The following is a 24,393-nucleotide window of genomic DNA, read 5'->3' on the forward strand; positions in this document are numbered from 1 at the left end:
GTTCTTCATATGGAAAACAGTGTTCCATTAAAAAGCCGAGCTTGTAAGACTGTGAACATTGGATGAAAGCAACAGCAAAACCAATATACCAATGTAATGTATAAAATGTTAAATGGATGGTATAGTATTGGTGGAGATGAGAATTAGGCTTTCAACTTTTTGCCCAGACTTCAAGAAAGCACTTATGAAATAGCACAGACCGTACCATTCCATGAGGAATTTAAAGTCTATTTGATGAAAATCGGTTTTGGAATGGCCGATACATCCACAAACAAAGTAAAACAAAGCGATGGTAATAAAGGGTGGGTCCCATTTTTTTATTATCATTGCTCTGTTTTGGATATATCAGCCATTTCAAAACCAATTTTCATCAAATAAACGCTGAATTCCTCGTGGAATTACATGTTCTTTCACATTTCATACAAGTTTTCTCATTATTTCAGCAAAAAAAAAAAATGTTAGAAACCTGAAGTTAGGTCTCAACCCTTTAAATTCATCAATGTACCATCGTATACATTAATCACTGATAAACATAATGATGCTGATGATACAAGCCTACTATCAACAATACTTGTTATAGAATGCAAATAGAATATATTGCAATATAGCAATATTATGGTACAGATTTTTTTTTTTGTATGGCAGAAAAATGTAACCTTAAGAGAAGACATACACGCAGTTACGCAAAACAACAACAAAACACAGAAATAACGCTGTTATGAATATAAACATAAAACATACTCATAAACATATATACGCAGTTACTGGACAACGAAGAACGAGGAAAGAGGAGCAGGGAAGAGTGGAGAAAGAAAAGAAAGAAGAAATAAATGGAAGAGGTCTGTGGACCCGCTACACAATGTCAAGGACAGGACTTCGAACACTGTTCCAGCAAGAAGGAGTTTTCTCGTCCCTATTTTGCCAAGTGGGTGTCTTCTTTGATGATGGTCTGAGTGAAAGACTACTCCAGGGTCTACACTTGGTAGTATTCATATCAGTTATGTTTTGACGCGCGGACGTTTGAGACGACGAGTGCGCTGGACGTTCTCCTCTCCCCTGCGTCGTGTTGAAAAGTAGCTTTAGATTACGCTGGGACGCAACGTATAAAAAATAAATCGCGCCCCCATAATTATGATCGGTGTATGAAGTAGTTCTCTACGTTGCAAACTGTGCGGACGTAAAAATAGTCCAGTACGCGTAGTGAAAAACTCAGGCGACGCAAGTTAAAAATAGGGAGCTTTAGATTTTAGACGCGCGGACGTTCAAAGGGAAAAAAAAAACATAGTCTGAGCGTGCGCAGTAGCGCACGTCAAGTTACTGCGCACGCTCAGACCATGTTTTTTTCCCTTTGAACGTCCGCGCGTCTAAAATCTAAAGCTCCCTATAATAGATCGACTTGACGCGCGCTTCTGCGCACGCTCAGAACATGTTTTTTTTTTTCCCCTCTGAACTTCCGTGCGTCTAAAATCTAAAGCTCCCTATTACATTCTATCTCCTTGGCGTAGAACGTCGATGTGTGCATAATTGCGCAAAACCGGGAAAACTATATCTGCCCTGCCTTTCCTCGGGAATCGCATTGCCACCTTTGGTGCTGAAGGAGCCGGGACCAAGTCTGAACTATTGCATCAGGTAAGAGTGACAATGACTGTCGAACGTCTCATTATTCTATCTCAAAAAAAGGAGAAAAATATCCATTTATTCAAGTTCATTAAATTCTTCCGGTGAGATGTTTACGTCGATATAGGGCAATTTGTCAAGTATTTATCTATTTATTCACTTACCTATTTATGTATTTCTTCATTAATTTAGTTATCCATTCATTCATTTATTTTTATATTATATAATACTTTTAAGCGACATTCCAAAACATAAATTTCAAAAACAATTATTACTAAGTGGTTTTCTTTCCTCAACATTTTGGATGTGTTTAAAATGAATAATTATATATCATTTTTCCCCCGCCTGCTCTGGGACGCTGGAACAGCATTTCGCGTTACAAAACTTCTCTCTAAAAACAACAAAGAAACTGCAAAAACATATACACAGTCACAGGATATAACCTGTCTGTCTATAGAATGATTCTTTCCATACGACACATATTCAGGTTTTGGTCACAGTCAGGTATCGGTGATGTCGTTCTGATGTTTGAGACAAGTTATTCTTAGTTAAGGACGTCCATGGAAAAGAAAATGCAATTATCTCAACAATCTACTGTATTTTGTATCTAATTGCTTTGTATCTAATTTCTGTTTGTACGTGCTCGCCGTGAAAAGAAAATGTTGCAGAAATAGATCGAAATTGAATTTGTAAAAAGATATTATATGTCTTATGAATACGATTCTGTCCATGAATTATGTGTAATATGGGATAGACGCAAAACTTGTTATTTCCATTGTATAATATGGCGTTATAATGATATAAAGGTATCTAAGTATTTGAACTTCGTTTTTGAATGATTCAAAATAACTTTTAGATTAATATGTATGGAAGAGTAACAGGATTTTGCTACTGCACAGTTAGTGTTTGTTGTATAGCTTTAAATATGAACGGATATTTTATAGGCAAGTATAAAGCTTGCGAGGCTTTTCTCTTTTGCTCTTTTTTAACATGTTTAACGACGTATTTTGGTTTCTGTGCTGTTATTTCCAACGTTACCCTTTTAATATTAAAATGGTCTCGATGAAATTACTGAGTTGGGTTGCACTCAACACTAATTAAATATCCTTTACTTGCCAAATACTTTACTAAACTGTATCAGCAGGTCTCTTTCGATGTGCACTAACGATTATCAAATAGCAAACATAGTGGGACACAACAAGACAGTCTCAAGACATCCGTGACATCGGGGGGGGGGGGGGCGTTTCATGAAGGAACTTGTCGGATAAAATGTCCGACAAGTCAATTATATCCGACAAGTTTTGAGAAATTCTTTAGTCTGATTGGCTGATTTCTCTGAACTTGTCGGATATAATTGACTTGTCTGACATTTTATCCGACAAGTTCCTTCATGAAATGCCCCCATAACAGAGGTTATAAAACAAAAAGAGAGAAACGATAACTATATCATTTTATATGGTCATATACCAACCAGGAACGACACCGTCCATCGTTAAAGTTTTTGTTTGTTATTTTTGGTTGCTGTTGTTGCTGTTTTTGTTGTTTTGTTTGGTTGATGGGTTTTGTTGGTTTGTTGTTGTTGTTGTTTTGTGTTTGTTTGTTTGTTTGTTTGTTTTTTTGTTTTTGTTTTTGTTTTTTTTTTTGGGGGGGGGGGGTAGCGAAATCCTGTACATGGAATAATCCACAGAGATAAATTGTCAACACTATTAGATGTTAAGAATACAATAAACAAAACAATGACGTTAAAGAAATGCACTTGTTAAGAAGAAAATTCCCCTGCCGCCTGCAGTCGATATTGTTGGAGATTTTTTTATTCTTTTCTTAAACTGGTCCATTCAGGATTTGAATTTGTCGAAAAGAGTGTAACATGTAGCGTTCCTGTTCCCATGACAATCGCATGCTCACACGTGCTTCCTTGCCACTATCTACAAGATTTACATTTCAAATCCCACTTTTATTGCTTTTAAAAGCTAAAATCAATCATGATGAGAGATTTCCCAAGCAATAGCAACGTTACCCACCTGCGATAGCGCCCTTGCTAAGCAGGAGAAAGGGACTCAAAATTTGTGTTGTTTTCGCTAGTTTCGTTTTTTAAGAAGACAGTTTGTATTCAATATAAAGCGGGCAATATTTTGATGTGAAACGAATATTTTATGCCGGAGCTTAAGAACTTGGGTGGGCTTATATAGCTTGTGTCAAGACTACTCCTCCACCCCACCCTTCTCTTCTCTCTCTCTCTCTCTCTCTCTCTCTGGAAAGTGAAGGGCTCTTGTATGTGAGTGTGTGTGTGCGTGTGTGTGTTTTTTTTTTCAGTTTTCGGTTATTTTTGTCAGGCCAAAGAGAGTGGTGATGTGATGAGTGGGCTAGCTTATTCAATTCAATTCAATTTTTATTTTATCGACAAAAGACATAAGAACTACAGACATCAATTGCTTTGGTAACTGAAAACACAGTGAGTAAAACTATTTGAGATGACAAGAATGTACAATAGTATTGTGGAACCTTACGATAATCATACATTGTCATGAAAACTGAAGTGACCAAAGGAAAGTTAATAAACTGCAAAACTCGAGGGGAAAAAAATCCGAAAAAAATGCACCTCACAGCCCCCCCCCCCCCCAACCTGGTAAAGTTTCACTCTGAAACGCACGAAAACGATAAGGCAATCGCTTCCCATTCAATCTCCGCTTTAACGGGGAAATCCAGTCCAAAACTAAGTTAGTCTGATTAAAAAATACATAATACATGTCATACATATTTTGACAGAAACACACACTCATATACACCATCTGTCTTACACACACAGTCATAATTATACTTGCACACACCTTAACTGCAATACACAAACTCATTAAGCTCGCATTGAGCATCATTATTTTGACTTAAACAAGAGCATTAAACACATGTAAGGAACTATTTTCCCCCAAATGGCATCAAACTTTAGTTGTACCTACATTGCTATGGTTCCCTGAGACACTCAAGATGGGTAAAATAATGCAAAACACAATTTCTGCACTTTCTTTAAACGGGAAATCCAGTCGAGATATAAATTTATTGATTGAAAAAGAGTAAATTCTTACGAGTTCAGCAGTAAAAATTTGACTGAAATTGGATGAAAAATAAGGAAGTTATGAAAATTTGAGGTTTTGCTAAGTTCTGCAAAACAGTTCTTGTACAGTGGATATGAATATGCAAATAAGTGAGCTGACCATGTCATAACCTCACAATTTTCCATTGGTCGTGTACAAAAAAAAAAAAAAAAAAAAAACCCACATGAATATTCAATGTTTTTGTCATTGAAGTCGGATAAACATTATATTAGTCCTGGTGTGATAACTTTAGAATAGTGATCAGTTACATAATAGCAGGGTTTTAGGCTCGGGCATAATTGCGTTTTAATGAAAAACTGGAGATTTCACAATTTTATGTACAAACTATATGGCAAGTTGTGAGGGAATGACATGCTCACTTTCCATTTGCATATTCATAAGTGACCGTTCAAGAACTGTTTCTTGAAAAAAATTAGCAAAACTTCAAAATGTCATAACTTCCAAATTATTCACTCGATTTCGATCAAAGTTTTACCGTTGAACTCTTTCTTATCAGACTAACTTATATCTGGACTGGATTTGCCCTTTAAAGAGAGATTCAGTAAATTGATGAGCAGAGAGCCAATATACCGACTTTACTGCGACGCGAGTGCTATTAAAGACGACGCCTCTTCCCTGGTTGGACAACAGGGAGTTTTCGCTACACGACGCAGCCGGTATAGTTGAGCGTGCCGTGTGCACAATTTGCTTCTGCGCATGATCAAATCCGAGAAACGTCCGGTCCTGGGGAAAACGAGTACGGTACTCGGCCAAAATAGCGTTCGGTCCCGATGCTGGTCGCGGGCTAGCCTTTAAACAAGGCGACTCGCTCTGCGTGCCCCCGTATAGCGCGTTTACCCCACAAACCTGTTGGCCGGCGAGTGGAGCGAGCCGCCTTTATCCACTCGTTCAGGGATGTGTACTTTTGTCGCTGTTGTTGCTTTATATTCTTTGACAAATTTGCGTACAAATTTGACGCAGAAAATACACACGGCACCAAGGCAAGCCGCGCGCGCTTGCTAACAAATTTGTACGCAAATTTGTCAAAGAATATAAATTTGTTAGCAAGCGCGCGCGGGTTGCCTTGGTGCCGTGTGTATTTTCTGCGTCAAATTTGTACGCAAATTTGTCAAAGAATATAAAGCAACAACAACGACAAAAGTACACATCCCTGATGAACGAGTGGATAAAGGCGGCTCGCTCCACTCGCCGGCCAACAGGTTTGTGGGGTAAACGCGCTATACGGGGGCACGCAGAGCGAGTCGCCTTGTTTAAAGGCTAGGCGCGGGCAGGAGTGAGCCAGCCAGCCAGCCAGCCAGCCAATCAGCGATCTTGTCCCCACGCCTCCGTAATAGGAAAGCGAAACTGCTGAACGGGTACTGTCACAGCTGATTGCTTCCGCGTATTCTCGGTCTTCCCGTCAAGTAGCGAAAACTCCGTAGTGGGAATGGATCTAAACCTCACCTCACCTCACCTACACAAAATGTGTATATCAGAACACGCGCAGATTTCTTTTTCACCCTTCCTCAAGTATTGTGCGTATGTGTGTGTGTGTGTGTGCGTGCGCGTGTGCGTGTGCTTGACAGTATCGCCACACTGCTCATTTCTGGGATCGCTAAAAAATCAATCGCCACGCATAAAGACGAAAACATTTACACATGCACATTACACATGACATACCTAGGCCTATATCAAAGTTTACTACACGCATATCAGTTTTGTATAGTTCGTAACGATTTGTGATTCTGAAACTACAGTATAGGTCCAGTTTAACAACAATTATAGCCAACATTTAGCGACAACGAACTACGAACAGCGCGCGCACTTGTCAAACAATATTGGTTATATTGCGTTTATGATTGTAGGATTCAGTCGTAATGGTTCATCAAGTAAGGGTGGGATTTCACGGAGCACGCGAACGATTTGCGAAGGACGCGAATGGCAAAATCCAGCATTCGCATTTTGGTCTGCAAAAGATCGCCAAACGAACGTGAGGGTTCGGAAGCGTCGTCAATTGTTCGCGAATGTCGTTTTTACTTCGGCGAGAATTTCAAAAAAGTTTGAAATTTTCTGCGAACCTTTTCCGCACACTTGGTCGTGATTTGCTCGTGAATTGTTCTCGAAAGTGTCTTTAAAGCCTCGTCATATGCGTAAGACCTTCGCAAGACACGCGTGATGTTCGCAAAATGTTCGTGAAACCCCAAACAGACTCCGAAACTTTGGAGAATGTCTCGCGTATGTTACGCGAAATCTGCGAAGTTTTTCCGATCATTTTACGACGTAATCGCAAACTGTTCGCGTACCTTTTGAGACATTCTCGCGAACGTTTAGCGCACGTTTGGGAGATGTATGACCTATACGTTTTCTACAAATAAAAATCGTAGCATACACCTAAACATCAAACAATTATTAACTATAGTAACAAAAGACATTAAAGACTAGCAAAGAGAAAGAAATGTTTGAAATACAAAAAAAAAATCGCAGAATACAGTTAAAATTAATCTAAAGTGTGTAAAATTTCATTTGAAGTATAAAGATTATGTGTTGGAGGAACTGCAAAAAAAAAAGAAAAAAAAAAAGATCATATGCTTTACTAGTGGAGATACGTCCCAGGAAAAACAAATGTAGGCAAGCACACAATAGAAAAATGAGAGAAAAAGAAAGAAGAAATAGAGGAAAGAAAAAAATTCAACTCAAGACAGCTTCCACCTCTCCTTGGGTACATTTTCTCCCATGATTATTGAAAATTTTTCGTTGTTCGCATTTCCGTCGCGTGTTCTTCGTGTACGTAACATGCTGTACTTTAACAATGATACACACGACATTCGCACATACGTCGTGAAAACTTCGCACAAATTGCGCAAGAATATTTTTCGGCTTCATTGTCGGAAAACATTCGGAGAAAAACTTTTCCGAATGTTGGATTTTGTCATTCGCGTCCTTCGCAAATCGTTCGCGTGCTCCGTGAAATCCCACCCTTAAGCTGGTATCTCACTGAGCGGCGAACGTTTGCGAACGTAGCGAATTTGAGATTCGCCAACTTTTCTGACGAATGTTTGCGAAAAATCAAAGTTCGCTTCTGCCATTAGCGACAGTTAGCGACTTTTAGCGATGTTTAGCGACAATTAGCAACACTTTAGCGAATGTTTGCGAAAGTGTTTGCGAACACAGGTGGCGACTATTAGCGAATGTTAGCAAATGTTAGCGACAATTTTGCAAATGTTAGCGACGATTTTGCAAATGTTGGCGACAGTTTTGCAAATGTTAGCGACAGTTTTGCAAATATTAGCAACTGTTTGCAAATCATTTGCGACAATTTTGCGAATGTTCTTGGACCTAGAAAAGTACCAGGCGATTGTGTATAGTAAGACCCATAAAACGACATAAAACCTTCCACTGAATTCAGATCTCTTGTGACAACCGTTCAAGATGGATTTCCAGGATATGGAAATAAATTTCTGCCAAGAAGAGGCTCAAGGTGTTGCTATCCTTGATGAGCTGCTTTGTCAGGCTGCTGCTACAGCTATTCTCTCTAAAAAAGAAAGAGTGAAAATGTTCACTCTTGAAGAAGTGAATAACAGAAAAGAGTGAGTTTCAAGTGAAATTAGAGTGATTTTGGAGTGAAAATGTTCATTTTCCCCCATTTTTGAGTGACCTCAGGGATCACTCCAAGATTTTCGAGTGATCCCTGCATGAGGTCACTCCAAAATGAGTGAAAATAGATATTTTCACTCAAAATTCACTCCAGTTTCACTCAAAACTCACTCTTTTCTGTAATTCACTCCTTCAAGAGTGAACATTTTCACTCTTTCTTTTTAGAGAGTTGTGCAGCATAAGAGAAATAAAATAAAGAAAAACAAGAAAGGAAGAAGAAAAGAAAGAGATTCAGAGAGTGCTTGTTGCAGAGGACAGACTTTAGTCAATATGGAAAGCTTTTGAAGCAATTACAATCATGATGGAGATGTCAAGAGCTTCCAGAACTTTCTTAGAGTGGAACCTTGTCTGTTTCAGAAGCTTTTATATAGGAACCATGTGGTTACTTGTTCGCAAGCAGTGGCGAATCATATAAAAATGTTAGCGACACCGTATTACGACCGTTTGCGAATTCTTACGAGTGTTTTGCGAATGTTTGCGAATGTTTGCAACTGTTAGCGAAAATACAAATTCGCAAAGGTTCGTAAAGAAATTTTGAACATGTTCAAAATTTCTTTGCGACAAGAAAAACTGTTTGCGACAATAAAAACCGTTTGCGAACTTTCTTGCGAATGTTAACGAACCTTTTGCAACCGTTTACGAACCATGGCGAATTCCCAAATTCGCTACATTCGCAAACGTTCGCCGCTCAGTGAGATACCCCCTTTAAGCATTAAAGTTACATGTACGAAGTTATCTCCACACAGTATAGGGAACTGACATCCGCAGCGTGATGACGTCACTAGAACTCCTTCTGGTTGCTGTAATCGTGACAGGTATTCCTTTCAATACTTATTTATTTATTCTTTGTTTGTTTGTTTGGTTTGTTTTGTTTTTCTGCTCTCTGAAGTACAAGAGCAAGACAAGTGTAGGAGGAAGAGCAGTACACGAAAATGTATACAGACTTGCTTGCATCAAATACGCGAGTAGCGATCCTTTCCAAATATTGTAGAAACGAATGGGGGCGTGCTTGGCGGATGCGTCAAGGCTGGTAGCTGATTTTCGAGGGGAAAATAATGAAGTGCTGGCCCAGGTAAACGACTCTGGGTATCATTGTGATGATAGTTTATAGTACAGACTGTTTATAATGCCGCACGCAAAAGGGGAATCAAATTATAACTTGTTTTTCAAAGTCATGGATCCCTCCATTAAGTTTCAAAATTATGATCAATTTCAAAATTGTGGTTACTGAACTTCTGCATAATCCATGCTTTCCAAAAAAAAACAATGGTCTGTGCGTGGAATGACGTTCGGTATCTAGGCACAAGCTAATCATTGACTGCAGGCCCTTACCCTATACACGTATATTAAATTTGTCGTCGTTAAACGAGATAATGTTGGATCTTCTTGGGCTATTCCCACTTTTTCTATAGTCGCCTCTGTGGACATAGTACTGGTCCTATCGGTAGCGACTAATTAGATCGATTGAGCATTCGCCGATACAAGTTCAAGTTCGCGTTCAATGTATTTCATACTTCTCATAAAATATCAATATTACATCAAACGTAATAACACACGTTCTAGTATGAAGTACAAAGCAAGCAAGCAAACATAATATACGTACATGATGTACACAGTAATTATAATGATAACTGGTCGAAATCGAAATCGGGTTGTCCAAAGAGAAGTGTGACGGTACCTACATGAACTCTTGAAAGCTAATTGTTTGGCTGTAAGCACCGACTAATGAGTGTCTGTGAAAGAGAAACGGAGAACGGATAGAAGTTCAGATACTATAAAGACCATTAAACGATTCTGATTGGGCAATCGAGGGCCCGTTTCATAAAACTTGTCATCAGTGACAACTGCCACATTTCTATGACAAATTTGCTCTCAGCCGATCAGATACAAGGATTTCAGTAGCTTGTCACATCTATGACAACTTGTCACTGATGACAAGTTTTATGAAACGGGCCCCGGAAGTAGACGAAACTGCAATAGACCAACTGAATATAAGTCCTATTGAAATGTAGACCTAAAATTAGTGGACAAAATAGTAGTTGCATGACCTCTCAGTGGATATATATATATATATATATATATATATATGAAGAATAGACTGCAAACTGGCAAACTGGTAAAAGCATTAGACCAAAGGTCTGCGAGTTAGCTCAATCGGTAGCGCGTCTGCCTCACGGTCCAAAGGATCCCGTTCGATTCCCGGGTCCCACTGAGTAAAGTTGTGTGTAATCATACCGTCCCCTCTAGTAAAGAGGAAAAACGCTCTGTTCCTGGCATAGGACATAAAATAGAGATCCCGTGTGTGAGAGAGTCACAACTCATGCACGTAAAAGATCACGCTCCACTTATTCATCGCAATTCGCAAAGAGCAGGGTGTTTAACCCAGTGAAGTGGCCCCGCCTTAGATCCAACTGGACCCCATGGAAGACCAGGGCACCATAAGGTGTTAAAATGGCAACTCTTGCTCGAATGGCAACTTCCCATAGCAACAGCCAGTCAGGAAGCTGGATTTTTGTCGTTACAATGACAGCCGTCGTTTCAGCAAGAGTTGTTATCATTATCAACCTTTTTTTTTTTTAAAAAAAAAAAGGGCCCAGCCATCTTCTCAGATGGAAATGAAACACACAAACGAAGTGGACAAAAATAAATAAGCAAGGTAGCAATTCCTAGTAGCCCATTTGTTTAGAAGAGGAAACTGAAATTATCGAAAGTGCGCATTTATTCCAAGTGATCATTAAACCAAAAATTAATGGTCATTTAACTTAGACCAAATTTATTATGGACCAAATTGGTTAAACCGATATTAGTTAGTAGTAGACGACAACAAAGTACATTGCTACGTAATTTCTATTATCATCATGTTTCACTCGTGCCCCCATCTCCCCAGGGGGATGTCCAACCAATGTCAGTATTTCTAACCTTTGATAGTAGGCCCCATATAAACTAATGATGAGGATGATAGCAACAGAATCCTTCTTTTTGTCTCGCCCACCGGAGGTGAAGGCGAGACTAAGGGATCCAAATGTCGTCCGTCCGTCGTCCGTCCGTCGTCCGTCCGTCGTCCGTCCGTCGTCCGTCACAAATGTTAAAGTTTACCTGCAAGACTCTCTTATGATGCATAACTTGGCAACTGTTACAGCAATGGCAACCAAACTTGGGTGATAGAAGCACTAGGGGTATCTTCATGTTATGGTGTTGTCGGAGGTCATGTGATGATGTCAAAGGTCATTTGAGGTCATATATTAAAGAGTATGTGCAAGACTCTCTTTTCTATGTTAAAGTTTACCTGCAAGACTCTCTTTTGACAAATAACTTCACATAAGTTGCTTGGATTACAACCTAACTTGCGTCATAGATGCACTGGGTTACCTTCATGTTATGGTGCCGTTGGAGGTCACAGGATAAGGTCAAAGGTCATTTGAGGTCATACGTTAAAGTTTACTTGCAAGACTCTCTTATCACACGTAACTCGACACATTTTGCTACAATGGCAATCAAACTTGGGTGATGGATTCACTGGGGGTACCTTCATGTTATGGTGCCGTAAGAGGTCACATGATAAGGTCAAAGGTCATTTGAGGTCATACGTTAAAGTTTACTTGCAAGACTCTCTTATCACACGTAACTCAGCACATGTTGCTACAATGGCAATCAAACTTGGATGATGGTAGATGTCTCTTGAAAAGTTGAAGGCAACCGCAAGGTCAAAGGTCACAGACGGGTCAACGAACTTTTAGGGCCCAATGTTAAGTTTTTAGGGCGCATTTCGTTTATGGCTCATAACTTTTGATCCCTTTGTACGTTTATGACCAAACTTAAATGGAAGATGTCCCTTGGGGAGGTGTAGGTCTTCACAAGGTCAAAGGTCACAGACAGGGGTCGACAAACTTTTAGGGCCCAATGTTATGTTTTTAGGGTGCGTTTTGATTGTGGCTCATAACTTTTGATCCCTATGTCCGTTTGTGACCAAACTTGGATGGTAGATGTCCCTTGGGGAGTTTAAGGTCATCACAAGGTCAAAGGTCATAGAAATGGGTCAACAAATTTTTAGGGCCTAATGTTATGTTTTTATGGCACGTTTCGATTATGGCTCATTACTTTTGATCCCTTTGTCCGTTTGTGACCAAACTTGGATGGTAAATGTCCCTTGGGGTGTTGAAGGTCACCACAAGGTCAAAGGTCATAAGCAGGTCAATTAACTTCTGGGAGTAATAAAAAATATTAATTCCTTGTACGCGAATGGGCGAGACACAATTTGGCACTTGCCTTGTCTTGAGAGAGAGAGAGCTGAGAGTTTTAGTCTCCCTGACAATGTAAACACAGAGCTATTCAATTCAAGGGCATAGTCACTGTTGCCAAGGACTCGAACCGGATGCACGTCTCCAGCTCGACCCCAGCATTCAGCCCTCGACTTATACAGCTTATACGAGTCATACTCCCCACGAGTCATACAGGCCACGAGTCATACTCCCCACGAGTCATACAGCCCACGAGTCATACTCCCCACAAGTCATACATCCCACGAGTCATACTCCCCACGAGTCATACAGCCCACGAGTCATAGTCCCCACGAGTCATACAGCCCACGAGTCATACTCCCCACGAGTCATACAGGCCACGAGTCATACTCCCCACGAGTCATACAGCCCACGAGTCATACTCCCCACAAGTCATACATCCCACGAGTCATACTCCCCACGAGTCATACAGCCCACGAGTCATAGTCCCCACGAGTCATACTCCCCACGAGTCATACTCCCCACGAGTCATACAGCCCACGAGTCATACTCCCCACGAGTCATGCAGCCAACAAGTCCTACTCCTCACGAGTCATACAGCACATACACGAGGAAGACACTAACCCACGAGTTCGACATCAAATAAAATAGTCCCATGAGCTATTACGAGGTACACACTGGGCAAACAAGGCCGACGAGATAGATACTAGATGAATAATTCCCAAAGAGCTCGATAATAGGCTAGAAAGGCACGCGAACTCAATAGTACATGGCGGGGCTTTATTCACATAGTATCGAGTTCATGGATTTTTTTTTTCCTACAATACTGTAGAGCTCGTTGGCTTTATTTGCCTATATAATATGGAGCCCATGGACCTTATTTGCCTCGAGTCTAGCTCATGGGCCTGTTTTACTTGGTGTCGAGCTTCTGGGCTGTATGACTCGTGGGCCTATGGCACATGAAGCTGTATTTCAATGTCTGGCTCGTATAAGGCCTTAGGACTCGTGCCTTTCTATCACGTGGGATGACCACCTCAAACTATAGGTATCTCAGATTTGATAATCCGTGGTCTTGTGCACTGAACCAAAATAGTTACTCTCAAGAGAGACTGTAATAACATGATATTATGACTTGAGAAAGAGATCATCTTGATAATTATGTTCATTTCTATTCAAAGTGATTTTTTCCACTGTTTTAAAACAATCAGCGAGTATGCAACACCTGTACCCCCCCCCCCCCCCAAGGAAAAACGCAGTATCTACATCCAGCTCCATTTCTAAACAACCGAGATATTCACCATTTTATCTTTTTGCCAAAGCCCCTGGAAAATATACTCTTTTGAAAAATTCCTTCATTGTGGAATTTTAGTCTATCTAGCTACCAATTTTCCTGGAAAATATCATTTTGTGTTTTTGTTTTGTTTTTCAGTTATTGATGAAAATGTAGATACTTTGGGGAAACCCCACGCAATTGACTGATTTCCCCAAGGAAAAACGCAGTATCTACAATGGAACGAATTTCCCCAAGGAAAAACGCAGTATCTACAGCGGAATGACTAGGATTAATCTTCTGCCATAATTATGTATGCATGTATACATCATTGTTCAAGTATTCTCTGGCCCTGGGGGATGCATCCTCCATCCCCCCCCCCCCCCCAGTTATGCCCTGATTACAGAGCAGGCTTCATAAGATTATTAAATAACAGATCGTTCTTGGAACGTTTTGCTTAAAAAGTGTATCCCAGACCGATCTTGCTGTAGGCCTAACGTTACGTCGATACGTGTTTAATATGAAGCTTGCCAGGGCTGTAATGTGATGCTACATGGCCTAGCCGCTAACTAGCATCTAGAATACTAGATCTAGATCTGTACAGTCTAGGTTACAGTCTGTCTAGACCAAAATAAATCTAAATCGGATGTCTGGACCTAGATCGATCCAGACTAGGTCTAGTTTTTATATCGTTTATTCTAGGCTGGCTACGTAGCAGGCTACACGAGTCTATCGCCTCAGGCTATACATGCACGATGCTCACAGAAAAAAAAAAAATAACCTAACGTTAGAACTGCAGAAGGTTTAAGCCCTACACGAGCCAGGACTCTGATTAGAAAAAAAAAAATACATCTAGAACCGGTCTAGAATGAAGTGACATCCGCTCTCTAGGCCTATTCCTTCTGGATTGAACCTAAGTTTAACGTCATGTAAATTTGTAATGTAACTTTTTTTACTTGTAAGTTATGTAGCATGCAGCATGGGATCATGCATGCATTTTACACAACCCAGTCTCACTAGGGTCTAGACACTGTCTAGATCCGATAAGAACTAAAATACAACTTATTCTTAACTGTCTCTATTTCGTCCATTTACCGTGGGTACCTATTTTTCACATGGACCCTAATCTATAGTATTGTCAACTCTGTAATTTTAAGACAGTATGGTATGGAGTAGATAATTGAACATTGACACTTCACTAGACTTAACGGTAGGATTCTAAAAAGTGGTTAAGTTTTAGACTTCTTACTACAGGCCTGCCCTAGAGTAGGCCTATTCAAGTCCTACACTAGATCTTTCTTTAGACTTTCGGAATACGGACCCTGAAAGTTCTGATTAACGTTAAGTCTAACATTAACGTTAGAAAAGAGACGCAAGACTCAAACGTTACTGTCTAGACAAGTCTAAAAGACTTAGACTGGTCACTTAGGCCTAGATCTAAGGGAGGGTGTAACATGTTACATAACCTGACGTTTATCCGATACAACAAAAATAGATCTATTGCCTTTCGACGGAACTTTCGGATTCGGAGCCTGAGGAATTTTGACAAGGGTCTAGGCCTAACAAAGTTACTTCACAACAAGTTATAGTACGGATAATGTTCATCATTGAGGTAGAATATGAAAGAATAAAGCTGATCTTTTATCACACGAAGCGAAGTAAACATAAATGTATGCATTTGTGTTTACCTCGCTTCGTGTGACAAACAAGCATTTGTGTTTACTTCGCTTCGTGTGACAAACAATCAGCTTTATTCTTTCAATATTGAAATAGTTTTGAATAACTTACTCATTATCTGCAGATAAATTTTTCTTGAGGGCTAGGCTCACGAGTAATTTTCCCCACGACAACAATTTGTTTTATTCCATGGGGCACCACCTATCGACAGGGCACCTTCCCATCGACACCCTGCGTATCATGGCTGTTTGCGTATAGAACGAAAAAGTACGCGCGGAATTAAGTGTCATTAGCTATAAAAACAATAAAAACGAAGAAACGAAAATCAAACTCAAACAAACCAAGCTAAAAATTACACATCCGATCAGTAACGACGCATGGCTGTGAAATTCACGTGTATTACCTATGGCCTGTGAAATTCACGTGTATTATAGTAAGGGTACTAGGTCTCGCGCAGGGACCTAATGATCGCGCATAGCGTAACTGCGTATAGCAAGCGATATTACGCGTAGGACTAAGCGCAAAATTTGCCGATACGCCCATGGAATAAACATACCTGACTTACCGCCCAACATGAGAAGGAAGCAGGTAAGAAATTTTGATTTCCAACAAATTTTCCACTAAATTTCCAATTTTTTACCTTGTAATTTACCTACCTAACCTTAAAATCTGTTCTAAGGATGTTGTAGCCTAGACGTGTCGTCTCGCTTGTCTCGTTCGTAGTCGATAGAATTCGTAATTTGTTCGATCGATCGTTTACCACGTGACGTCATCATACACAAGAACAATGTATGCTGCCAGCTACGCTGAAATACTGTTAATAAATGTTGTTTTAAGTCAAATTTTAACACAACGATTATAATATTACAAAGGAATAAATATTTCAGTGTATCGAAGTTGAAGTGTGATTTCAATTTGAATTTGCTTGTGATTTCTTGCGCTAACTTGTGATATATTTGTGACAGGGGAGGGTCATAATGATACTGAAGAAAAATTAGATGAGAGTGTGACAAATGGGTGACGAAAATGAGAGGGTGACGAATGGGTAAGCACACACACAAACACACACACACAAAATATATGTTCATATTTTACTTTTTTCCATTTTATATTACGTGTATATTATTGGTTAAAGTGATTAGAAATATTGTAAGAAAACTTTATAAATGAAAATCATTAACGATTATGAAAATATCAATGATAAAAATAATGATAATAAGAATGATAAAATGATGATGGTGGTGGAAGTGATAATAATAATAATGAAAATGATAATGATGATGATTTTTTTTTCCATAATCTTTTATTGATTCCATATTCAATACAGTTTCATGATATCAAATCACATGTATCATAGAATCCACGATTCAACAAAACACAATTATAATGAAATCAAACCAAGCTGTACTTTCAGCAGAAACAGTGCATTCGTAAAGAATATACAACGCACCGAAAAAAAAAAACATACACTGCTTACTTACTTTCATTAAAATCAAATGGAGCTGTCCTTTTAGCATGACAGTGCATTCATAAGAAAAAAAAAGAATCGAGCTGTACTTTCAGCATGACATTGCTTCATAAAAAAAAGAAAAAAAGATGATGATTATGATGATCGATGATGGTGGTGGTGATAATAGTAATAATGATAATAATAATAATAACAATAATAATACTGCTGTTGCTTAACAGGGACAAATTTAATATCAAGTGAAAAAATATTCTACGAAAGCCGGAGCACGTTACAGCCGCAGAGGGGCAGACACTTTCACGCATGAAACTACAGAGGGCAGCTGCGCGATCTTTACATACCCCGAGAAATTGAACGCATAAAAAAAAGTCCGACATACAAACGGCGACAGCGCACTACTCCGTCACCGTATCATCAGGAGATTTTGGGAGGTGATTTTTCTGCATTTTCGTGATATTCATTGAGAAATTCAGGTACGATTATGGAATAACTTCTATTATAAGAGCATTTCAAATTTTCGTGCGCGATATCTAGACCCCTCAAAGAAAGAAAGAAATTCACGTGTATACCTATGGAGGAGAGGGGGTGCCGATCGCAAGGTTCCCTTTTTAGCTGCGCGAAGAAAACGGAACGCACGCACTAAAATTGCGCTATTTTAAAACGGAGATTCATAATCAACGAGACGGTCACGACATTCAAAACTGCAGTATTTATGGAATATTTGAGGTAAGAATTAGGCGGATTTGTATTATATTTTTAGAATAAACAAGCTACAGATCCTTAGGGTGTCGATACGTGGTACCCCCAACCCTACACACTCCCACTGTATGCTGACTAGCCGGGCCCTGTGCTGACTGCTGCACAGCATCAGTGCAGCTACTGCAGCTGCAAGCTAGCTGTCAGTGTTGTGTTGTATTGTTTAATGTGCACTCGGTTAGTCTTAATCACACACTGTGTTTTATATTAGGATCACGATCTCATCAAAATATTTACAAATCAGTATTGTTTCGGTTGGATATTTTGAACATTATGTCTTATTATTGAGCAAGTATATCTAAAGAAAGTAATTTACGTTCAAATTACAGAACAACCGGCAAAGTATTCACATATATAAATAACAGTGTCTGGTAATTAAGACTAGCTTTGTAGATACTGCGTTTTTCCTTGGGAAAATATTCATCATGTAGATACTGCGTTTTTCCTTGGGGAAAGTGCAAGTTAAGTGTAGATACTGCGTTTGGCAGTTACGGAAAAGTGGCTTTCTAAACATTTTTTCAAAAATCTGAATATGTCATATGAAGAAGGATTGCCCACTGACTATATTTATGCAAAAAAGTGAAAATCGCCAAAAATGTTAGATACTGCGTTTTTCCTTGGGGGGGCAGTGTATGCGTTTCCCTGTCAAGTAATGGAGTGTGCCGACAACCGTGACTACAAACTGAGCATGAAGCGGATGACGCATCCTCTCTACCGCCCTCTTGTGACTTGTGAGCCGACATACCAGACAAGTGCAAGTAAGCCTATATCTAGCAGTTTCAACGTTTTTGAAGCGATGACATTCACATAGAGCGTTCACTCTTCTTTTTTTTTCTACAGTCTCCATGGCATTAAATGAGTGATCTGAGGTTCATTGACTGTTTCAAGTTCGGTTTTATTGCTGGTGCTATAAGATAGCACTGGCACTATAGCATTAGCACTTTTATAGCACCGAACTTGAAATCACTCATTCAATAGTTCAAATTCAGGACATCAGAATTCTCTAAAAGGGATATGAGGTCTTCGTAAGATTATAGCACAGTGTTGTCGTGGCTGTTGTTGTTGTTCCGATTTGTATCTAGGTTTATAGTATTTTAGGGATATTTCTAGCATCATTTTTCTTGCCCGGTATACAGAGAGCGACCTGCTGTTTCTTGCCGGCCACAGTGCCATCTATATGGCAAGAACGGAAGACCTCAACTTTGCGAGAGTTTTAAACTTAACTGTCGGCGTCAACCACATGGCGACTGATCGGACTGAACAAGTGCTTTATTGGACAGATCAGGAACGAGCACTTCATCGTTTTCAACTCTCGGACTTTTCCTCTCAGAATCTTTACCGTAAGACGCAAACGATAATTTCGTTATTTTTGTGATTACTTTTAAAATGAAAATACACACATATGGTTTCAAAAAGAATTGAAACTCAATTAAATTATGTCAATATATATAGTGAATGAATGAATGGATGAATTTAGAAGAACACATTAGTCAAGGTTAGTGAAGAGTGAGGACAATTAAACAATCTTTTTCCAAGATTAAGAACTTTTAAAGTTTTTATTGGTGAAGTCCACAAAAATTCGTGATGTCACAATATTTGCCAAGGATATCAGAAATACATTTATTTTGTACTAAGATTCAAATTTATTTCTTCCTAATAGAAAGTACACATTCCTTTTGATTTCCAGTGGCATAGTTCGATTCAATTCAATTCAATTCAAATAGTTTTTATCAGCGGATAATGGAATTTCCCCCGTTTTTATTCTCACCGAGATAATATCTTTCCTCTTTGTTTTTGCTGGAAGCATTTTCTGCTTCTTCGTGGAAACCACTGAGAGAGTTTGTTTGTTTGTTTGATTTATTTTTCTTCCAACACAATTTCATATATAAATCAAGATTCTCTTCAGTAATATCACATAAACTATCAGTAAGCAAATTACAATGTACATGATTCAAAGAGGGAAAATGAATGTGTAAATTGATTCCATTAACAAAATATATATCGTATTATCAAATTTCAAAATAATTACCTGAGAAATTATGCGGAAGAAGGACTGCCAAAGCAAATGATTGAACACGTGGCAGCCCAGGGACCTATCTATATAATACACATTTGCGGAATGGAGAAATACTACAAAATATGATACACTGTAAATGCATTATGTTTTATATATTCTAGTGCATAGAGACAAATAGAAATAAAGTGAATGATGATGATGATGATGATATTGACGACAGGGTAATGACGAAAAAAATGTGATAATGAAGATGATAATGATGGTGGTGATGGTGAAGAAAATGGAAATGAAATGATAGACACAGAAACATTGCGTGTATTTGTTGTAGTTTCAATCCAATTTACAGGAAAAAAAAGATGCGATCAGACAAAACAAAATCTATATTCAGATGCTATGTTCATAGATTGTAATCTGACAGTAACATAGTTTTCAATCTAGCCTTAAAAGAACAAAACGTTTCACAGATTCAACATATTAAATCTGGGAGTGTGTTCCAAAGGTTTGGTCCATTTTGTCTTATAGATTTTTGTGCAATAAATAATTTGGGATTTACTAAATGAAACTTCTGCCAATTTCGAGTGGGATACGAATGGACAGTATTATTCAGTTTAAAGAAATCGTGAAAAATGTTTAGAAGCAAGTTATTCAAATATTGAAACATAAAAAGCAAAGAGTGAAATGTATTTATATCTCAAATTTCAAGTTTTATTAAACCAATTCATTAAACATTTGACATTTTACAAAAGGATACAGCATTAAGAATAATGAATGGTTTGGGACCCCAAAAGAAGCAGAGCTTGTAAAAAAGGGGTCCCGGATAAACATACATAAACATACTAAAGTTTAAGCATATTAACAAGAAGTATAATAGTAACATATTTACATAGGACAGATGCAACACAAGCACACATACACACGCACACACACACACACACACATTCAATCACACAAACACGTGTCACAAAAACTCTCATGCACATACATGTAGTTCACATGAAATTGCAGAAAGATACTTTCTATTTTACTATACTTTTAAAGTCAGCTTCCCTGATCAATTCTTGTTTTACAAATTTCCCTCAAGATAGATGCGACATATACGTTTAAAGTTGGATAGTGTTGAGGCTGACCTAATTCTCAATGGCAAATTATTCCATTCTCTAATACAAACATATACGAATATCAAATATATTCAGTGTTTTTAACTGATAAAAAAGGGGATTGGTGTGGTCTAAGTATTGTGAACCAGTACAGATGCGAATAGCTTTTTTTGTTGTTGTTGTTGTTGTAATAATTAGAGTTGAATTTAGTCTTTGCACTTGTAGCCCACCCTAAATTACAATACATACTATAGGGTAGGATTAAGGAATTGTAAAGCATAAAAAGAGTATGTTCTGGAAGATAACTCTTCATCTTTGAAAGAATACCTATATTTCTACAAATACAGGTTGTAACCTAACGTATATGATCATTCCAAGTTAAATTTTCATCAATAAAAATGCCTAAAAATTTAATAGAACTTTTACGTTCAAGAAGTACATTATCAATCCTTATATTATTTACCAAATCATTTGTGTGAGTTTTCACATGTTTAAAATAAATATAATTTGTTTTATCAACATTAAGTGATAATTTATTATTTTTAAACCATTTTGATACATTTGGTAACTCTGCATTAAGTGTGGATACTAACGTATCTATATCATCATGGGAATAAAAAAAAATATTGGTATCATCGGCATATAATATAAATTATAACATAGACGACGAATTTACAATGTCATTGATATTAAACAAAAAGAGAAGGGGACCTAATATTGACCCTGGAGTTGAGGAGTGGTGAAATGATCACGGTAATTGACTATTACAATTTTCTGCTGGGGGGGGGGGGGGGGCACTAACTCCATTCCCGACATCATTTCTTTCATACGATTCAGTTATGGTCTGCCTATGCATTTCCAAAAACTATGTTTTGTTTTATTGCAAAAAAAAAAAGAGCTTCATTAATTCTGCTTGATATATATGCAAAAGTCACATTGTAATCTTTTTTATATATAATTATACATAATGTCATATTGTTCTTTATACTTTTGTCGGAAATGAAATGAATAAAATGAAACGTAGCTATTATGCTTTGTTGTCTTTTCGTAAACGAATTTGCACATTGATGTACGATGTTTTATACTTAAAGGCAGCTTTTTTAATGAGAATTTACTGGGTCGTGGAGAGCTGGTTCTTGTCATGCTTGTGTCCGGAGTTATGATCCAAGTGAGTGACTAAACTAATGAGTGTTTTGTCCTGTCTTCAAGTCTTCCATGCAAAATTTATTGTACTGGAAGTAAAAGAAAAGATTAAATTGGCAACAAGCTCATCTTGTAAGCTGACAGGTTTTCCTTCAATAAAGAATAGGGTTATCTAAATTTATAATAGTAATGTTAATTAGACAAATTTGTATCGCGCAGCTACATTAATGTAAATGTACTCTATACTGCGCTGTGATGTAACAGAGCTCCTAACATTATTACTGATTAGACACACACACACACACATACACGGAAAATAAGTAACAAATTAATCAAAGGCTTCTGAAAAAAAAAAAGGTAAGTCTTCAACAAATACTTGAAGACAGCAAGTGATGGGGCCTTCCTCATTTTCTCAGGTAATTTATTTCATTCATTGTATAGCTCATCGCGGATTTCACATTGCCATATCTGCGAAGACCCGTGTTATCTTCGTCTCTCTCTGTGAGCACGGGGGGTGTGGCATAAGTCGCATTTCTTTGGAGACTATGACGTCCCTCGGAGAATTTCTCGAGATCCCGAAAAATGCTGGAAGCTTGTCTGTGGATGATACAGAAGGGTAGGTTCTGTTTTATCTTGTTAACACCTGACGAACAAAGAAAAGAAATAATCCCTGCAAAGAAAAAAAAAATAACCCGAGAAGGAAGAAAAGAAAAATCAGAAGAAAAAGCAAAACAAAACATCTTCCTTCATGAAGTTGACACATTTTGCTCCTACGACATGCTTCTCCGGTCGTATTTTCTCAAAGGACTTATAGGATATTAAGAGTTGGGGTTGTGGTACAGGGTTTTAGGTTTTGTTTGAGGTGAGGATTGGGATAAGGGTTTGAGTTATGTTGGTGGGTAGAAATTATGTTTGGTCCAACTTGCAGATAATTTGATGGGAGCAATCGTCGGAGCAGACATGTCATGGAAAAATATACACACACGAATTAACACACGCACACACACAGACAGAGCGCGCCCGCTCGCATATTAATACACTCACCCACACATGCCATGATGTGCATAGAATATAATTATTATGAATGCATATTTTTTTTCTATGCCTTTATGTTGTCCGACAACCTATAATCACAAGTTTTTGAGCTGTTTTTAGTTGTTCGAGTTTCACATGCATTGCGTTGGAGTGGGTTTTTTTTTTTTTTTTTAAGACGCATAACATAATGATTTTATAATTTGGAATGAAAAAAGGTAGGCCTACACTTTTTTTCATGCTTTGAACAAAGTAACTTATCTATGAATTCTGTATTTCTGGGGGGGGGGGTATTCTTCTCAAATATGAATTCACATCTGACTTTTATCATGGGATAATGTTGTTGTTGTTGTTGTTGTTGTTGTTGTTTTGCCTTCAATATCCTGATTCAGGTACCTCTATTGGTCTATAGATAGAAAGATATTCCGCAAAACATTCCAAGGTATAGGGAACGAAGAGAAGGCCTATGACTTTGACGGAAAATTTGAAATCACAGGTAAACGTTTTATTTTTGCATTGATATTATCTCTATGATTCATATTTGGAGAAATTGCTTTTCTTGTAATAATGACCGAATTTATCTTTACAAGTAGCGTGAGACGTGTCGTTACCATGGTATCTATACTAGCATCATTAGCAAAATCATTAAACAGGCGAACCCCCCCCCCCCAAAAAAAAAAAAAAAAAATCAGGCAGTCAACCATACATTATGCTTGCTATTGATTCTTAGAGAAATCCGCTTTAATGATGGAAATGGGTTTAGATTTTGCCCCCCTATCACGGGCCTTTGGAAGGGAAGCCAGTAAAATTATTTTAAAAAAAAACAGTTTTTTGGGGGAAGCGAGTTAAAGGATCTGTACAGTACTGGTTAAGGTGGGCATTCATTTCGACTCGTGCAATATTCATGTTGATGAATGCAATATATCTGATATACCACTCAAGTGCATCCAAACCTGAATATTAGCGCGATGCAACATCAGTGCGGGGGGGGGGGGGGGTTCTTAAGTGAGATAATGAGAAACCTCTTATGAAATATGAAAGAGCATGTAATTTTAAGAAGGACTCAACGTTTTTTTTTTTTGATGAAAATTTGTTTTCAAATGGCTGAGATATCCAAAAAAAAAAAAAGATAATAATAAAAGGCGACAGGTCACAACTTTATTAGGATCTCTTTGTTTCACCTTGTTTTTGGATATCTCAGCCATTTCAAAACCGAATTTCATCAACTAAACTTTTGATGCCCCTTAGAATTGCATGCTCTTTGACATCTCATAGAGTGGTTTCTGAATATCTCGCAAAACGTTAAAAGCTAAATCCTCACCTCGACCAGAACTG

At 38.2% G+C, this 24,393-nt stretch overlaps 1 protein-coding gene across 2 annotated transcripts; it reads left to right on the plus strand.

Moving 5' to 3' along the window:
- Positions 1-1,611: 1,611 nt before the first annotated feature.
- LOC140230278 (uncharacterized) lies at positions 1,612-22,738 on the plus strand. 2 transcript variants are annotated; one of them, XM_072310450.1, is made up of 5 exons: positions 1,612-1,629; positions 9,107-9,175; positions 18,420-18,527; positions 18,906-19,109; positions 22,468-22,738. In XM_072310450.1, the coding sequence occupies exons 2-5, from the start codon at positions 9,133-9,135 to the stop codon at positions 22,644-22,646; spliced, it is 534 nt and encodes a 177-aa protein (XP_072166551.1). In that variant the 5' UTR covers positions 1,612-1,629; positions 9,107-9,132; the 3' UTR covers positions 22,647-22,738. The 2 variants fall into 2 exon arrangements, with proteins under 2 accessions (XP_072166551.1, XP_072166550.1); XM_072310449.1 differs by lacking the exon at positions 1,612-1,629 and having other exon boundaries at positions 9,067-9,175.
- Positions 22,739-24,393: the final 1,655 nt, after the last annotated feature.

Source organism: Diadema setosum, chromosome 6 (genome assembly GCF_964275005.1).
Source record: "Diadema setosum chromosome 6, eeDiaSeto1, whole genome shotgun sequence".
In the NCBI taxonomy this organism is placed as follows: domain Eukaryota; kingdom Metazoa; phylum Echinodermata; class Echinoidea; order Diadematoida; family Diadematidae; genus Diadema; species Diadema setosum.